The 4,599-nt window shown below is 39.4% G+C and overlaps 1 protein-coding gene across 1 annotated transcript; it reads right to left on the minus strand.

The window, feature by feature from the left end:
• Positions 1–331: 331 nt before the first annotated feature.
• LOC113691822 (purple acid phosphatase 22-like) lies at positions 332–3,001 on the minus strand. Its single transcript, XM_027210123.2, has 5 exons — positions 2,759–3,001; positions 2,334–2,625; positions 1,312–1,880; positions 1,024–1,112; positions 332–906 (listed from the first exon to the last, which is right to left on the minus strand). Exons 1-5 carry the CDS (start codon positions 2,909–2,911, stop codon positions 690–692), a joined length of 1,320 nt encoding a protein of 439 aa, XP_027065924.1. The 5' UTR covers positions 2,912–3,001; the 3' UTR covers positions 332–689.
• Between the last annotated feature and the right edge of the window lie 1,598 nt (positions 3,002–4,599).

Here is a 4,599-nt window from a genome sequence, read left to right on the forward strand (position 1 = left end):
GCGAAAGGGCCGTGTATGCCAACAACATCTTTCTTGGTTTGAATTCGGAGATTGAAGCTTACACATGCTAGTTGTATTTGTTTATATACCATTTCTTGTGCCTACAAGAAAACGAAGTCAATACGATGGTAGCTCAAGCTTTTCTGGGAAGCAGGCCAATCCAGTAATACAACAACATAAACGCACGAAACCTAGAATCTACAGGTTAAAGTCTGTTGTAGTAGTGATCTTTCCGCAAGGTCGTAATGATTGCTTCCTTATTTTGTTTTAGCCTAGCCACGAGTACCATAACCTAGAAGCTGGTTTACCAAAATCAAATTTTGACCTAATATGATTGTAATCGTTTTCTCAGTTGACTGTTCTTTCATTACTCCACAAAGCATACATTGATACAAGAAAGACAACAATTGGAGTAGTAACTAATAACTAGTACCAGGCAGTATGTTGCAAAATGCAATACAGTACTAAGGCTTTGCAGTGGTATACAGTATACTGCAAAGGTTGCTCAAACAAAAGTCAGTCGTACTTTCAAGTTCCCAAATCTAACTTCCGTCGCTTCCACATTCTTTTAGGAGTGTCTAGAAACAAAAGAAATTTGAAGTGAAGGAAACTGTATCATAAAGCTTGATCAAATGAAGTATGACGGACCTAGCTACTGCATCTGCATGTAAATTTAATTTTTGACTTGGTCAGAGTTCATCCCTTTGACTTTGAGGAGTGGCTTCCATGCATGATGTGGTGGAGGCGTAGATGTTTTGTAGCCACACCTGGTCGGCCTCGAAAGAGTCAGAGTCATTGTTCCGGTGCCACGACCAGTGCGCATGTGTTTGGTTGTAAACCCTCAATCGCCCATGTCCAAAGCTTGCTTCCCGATATACTGATATAGGCGGCTTTTGCTTCTCAAACCTTCAAATACCAACGCAAACAAAAACGCAAATACTTACTCGAGAACTCCAAAAAAAAGAAATAAAGCACCAGGGCTCGGGAGCTTAATCAACACGTAAGTCATCGATCTCCACTTACTTTAGAGCAAGTCCCTCTCTATTCCCGCCGTCACCGACGGTTATGTATACAGGACCACAGGGATCGGCCGTGTTATCAAATACTCTTGTCTGCAGTGAAAAATGATCCAATTAAACCCAGTCAATTATATTCTGTGGTACCACAAACTGAAGCATTGATACTCTGTGGTCAGATAATACATGTGTTATCAAGAAGTAATTAATATATGGGAATTATATAGTAGTATGATTCATGAATGGAAATGAAAGATTTAAGGTACAGGACTTGGGGAAGTGATTTGGGTCTTACAAAGCGTTCGTAAGCGTGCACGTGTCCGGCAAATACCGCATCCACTCGGGCCTTGTACAGCAGCTCTTCCATGGCCTGTCTCATGCTCTCTCCTTCCCCTTGATGAGCTTCATTAGAGTTGTACCAGGGCGCATGAAGGAGCGCGAAGATCCAAGGCGTGGTCGTCCTATTGACCTTGGCCAGGTCAGCTTCGAGCCACTTGTATTGGTCGGAGTCAGCGTCGAAGTCGGTGTAGGATCCCAACATGAGAATGTGTGCCCCGGCGACGTTGAAGGAATAATACAGATTCGACTCGGAGCCGCTTTGTTCGTATGGCATTCGCCATCTTGCATTGTAAGCTCTGAAACCGTGGGGGTATACGATGGGGAAGGTTTCAATTTCGTGGTTTCCTTCTGTTACCATCCACGGCCTCCGACTGGCGTATGGCTCCACCAGCCGTCCGAAGGAGTCCCAGAGTTGCTGGTGGGTGTCGGCGTAGGACAAGTCACCCGGGAGTAAAAATACATCATAATCCCTTGCCCCCACATGGGATAAGGTGGAGGCTGTCCATTCTGTCTGACCCAGGTCCCCTGTTAAACCACAACCAAAAAGATTCCGATTTACTCCATAATTTTATTTCGAGGCATCCAATCCCTTGATAGCCCCACGCCTGTCCATAGCCTTTTTTCTTTTTTTCACACATTACGTATTGCAACAGAAATTTGAACTGCCCTTTTGGAGCATTAATTTTTTTTTTCTTTTTGCACATAAAACAAAACATAAATTGCGTATTGTCCATGTAAGGATGTTTCTTCAGCAGAAAAAGCAGCAGAAAGCATAAAAACGGCAAAAATGCATCAAGCAAAGCGTGAAGACCATGGTTCGAAGTCTCGGCATAGCGCATCGTCTCTGGGTTACTTGCTTAAGGAAGTAAACTAACCAACCTAACAGCATCTGACAGAAGTGCACGCAATGTATAATGCAAGGGAAAGCGTAAAAATTGATTTTTCCAGGATGATAAGTAAGCTAAAGAAACCACTGACCCACGATAACAAAATCAATCGGCAAATCCGAGGGAGGTGTCCTGAAGCTAAATTCCGGGCCGGAACCGCCGCACCTGTAGTAATAAGTTGTGCTCGGCTCCAAGGGTCCAATTACGACGTGGTGAATCTCACCTGAGCTATAGAAGAAGTAGTGGTACGAGGTATGGTCACCAGTTGCGGATGCTTCATATGTTCCCGATGATTTCCCGTATTCCACCGTTGACTTCGTATGCTTGTGAGAAGTAATCCACGATACCCTCACATGATCTACTCCGACCAATGATACATGCACCTAATGTACACATTTCGTACGAAAGAGGAAAGTTTGCACAGCACATTGTCAACTTCAAGGAAGAAGAAGAAGAAAAAGAAAAAGGCAAGGAAGCTCTTGAGAGCAGCACATGAATCCAATAAGTTGAAGTCACCTGTTGAGGATCAGATTCTGATCGGGTGTGTGAGGTGAAGATGATCGGCCGGGGAGGGGGACGAGAATATTCCGGTGATGCATGGAGGTGGTGAGGAAAGGATAAAAGAGTTATCAGCGAGAAGAAATGGAGACGTCGTGTTGATACTTCCATCTTCTAAAATCAGATCGAATGAACGCTAGGAAAAAGAAGGTTTTGTGTACGGTATGTTATGTGGTATGGATCTGCCATTGGTGGTCCACCCACTATATATATATATATATATAAAATGCATACGAGGAACTACGGATATAGAATTTGGGGAACACAATTTTTTACTAATATTAGATGGATGACACTGCGTGAACTGCATTATGCACTGCCGAGATTCTGTCTTTTCTGTGCTTGCATCATTGGCCTAATTAAAAAGATGTCCGCTTTTTCCTTTTTTTTTTTAAAAAAAAAAAATCAATTTCTCTGACTTTCCCTTATTCCATTGCCCAATGGCCAGTCCTGAACGTGTAAACTACCATTTTTTTTTTTCTTTCTTTCTTTAATCTAATGGAGGGGGAAAAGTTCGAAGATTGGCTATGTCGAACTAGCTGTGAAGCAAGGGTACATGCGTAGCAGCGTAGACCAACTCATCTGATAATTGGCCATTTCCGTAGTCTACAATAGTTTTAGGGATAATATCGGAAACCTCCTCTTAGATTTATCTTAATATCATCTAGCACCTCCAAAGTTTTAAAAATAATTACTTACCTCCCTAACTTTTGTCATTTGTGTAACAAAATTTTTAAAAATCCTAGCTAAAGTACCTCTTTTGCTCATTTTGCTAAATAAAAATGCTCCTAAACCACTTTCTTTGCTTCCAAAAAAAAAAAAAATCGCCAAGTAAAAAACAATCTCTAATAGTACCACCATGACATAAAACTATAGTCTATAAAAATATAAATTTGGAAAATAAAAAATATATTTATAAAGAAATACACTAGTACCAATTCAACTTTATATGGTCAAAATTAATTTCTCATGAACCTTATTTTTTTTTCAATCTGTTCTCAATCCAAGGTCCAAGCCTTTAAATCACTATAAAAATCAACTCAAAATAAACAAAGAAATTCCCACTGTATCGCAGTCGTAAAAAGAAAAAGAAAAAGAAAATTTAATTTGCTATGATTTACCAAAAAAAAAACACATAGTCATCCCAAAAAAAAAAATTAGTAAGAGAGAATGTTGGAGAAAGGGGAAAGAGAAAAAGTGATTTTTATTTTTTTTCATTAATTTTTTTAACTCCATTTATTTGATATGTGAATTATGTATCAAATGAGAGTTAATATAATCATTTTACAATTATCAGGAGAGGTAAGTGATATTTTTAAAATCTCAAGAATGCTAAATATGGAAATTTCTAATGTTATACGATAGTTTTAATCAGTCTAATATAGTCTTATCGAGAGTTGATAATGCTTTAAGAGGAGATTTACAAAAAAAAAAAAAAAGCTGCACATCCTTAGTTAAGTAGTAGTTGATTTTACTTGATGCCAATCAAAGTAGAAGTGTAAGAAAACTATGGTATGCATATTATAAATTGAAACGGGCACACATTCCTACCATTCAGATAATCAAAACCCTCAAAAGGTATTGAATTATTCTGTGGCGCCCCTTCCCTCAAGCACGCACGCCACTGGTTTTTGGATAAAAAGGTTGTCCTATTGAGTTTTAGTTCAAAGGCGTGTGGCAATTTTTTATCTTAAAATGTGCAATCGGATGTGTGATAAGCATAAAGTGTGTGTGTGTGTGTGTGTGTGTTTTTTTTTTCCCTCGATATACATAGAAGATTAGAACCACCTAGATTTATA

Source organism: Coffea arabica, chromosome 6c (assembly GCF_036785885.1).
Source record: "Coffea arabica cultivar ET-39 chromosome 6c, Coffea Arabica ET-39 HiFi, whole genome shotgun sequence".
Taxonomy (NCBI): Eukaryota; Viridiplantae; Streptophyta; class Magnoliopsida; order Gentianales; family Rubiaceae; genus Coffea; species Coffea arabica.

What these genes read in the sequence shown, in the direction of transcription:
- LOC113691822 (XM_027210123.2), bottom strand. Translation starts at nt 2,911, where the DNA reads ATGGAAGTATCAACACGACGTCTCCATTTCTTCTCGCTGATAACTCTT. An exon ending in GATTGATTTTGTTATCGTGG is followed by an intron (nt 1,881 to 2,333) that starts GTCAGTGGTTTC and finishes GTGGTTTAACAG; the next exon opens with GGGACCTGGGTCAGACAGAA. An exon ending in AGAGAGGGACTTGCTCTAAA is followed by an intron (nt 907 to 1,023) that starts GTAAGTGGAGAT and finishes TGGTATTTGAAG; the next exon opens with GTTTGAGAAGCAAAAGCCGC.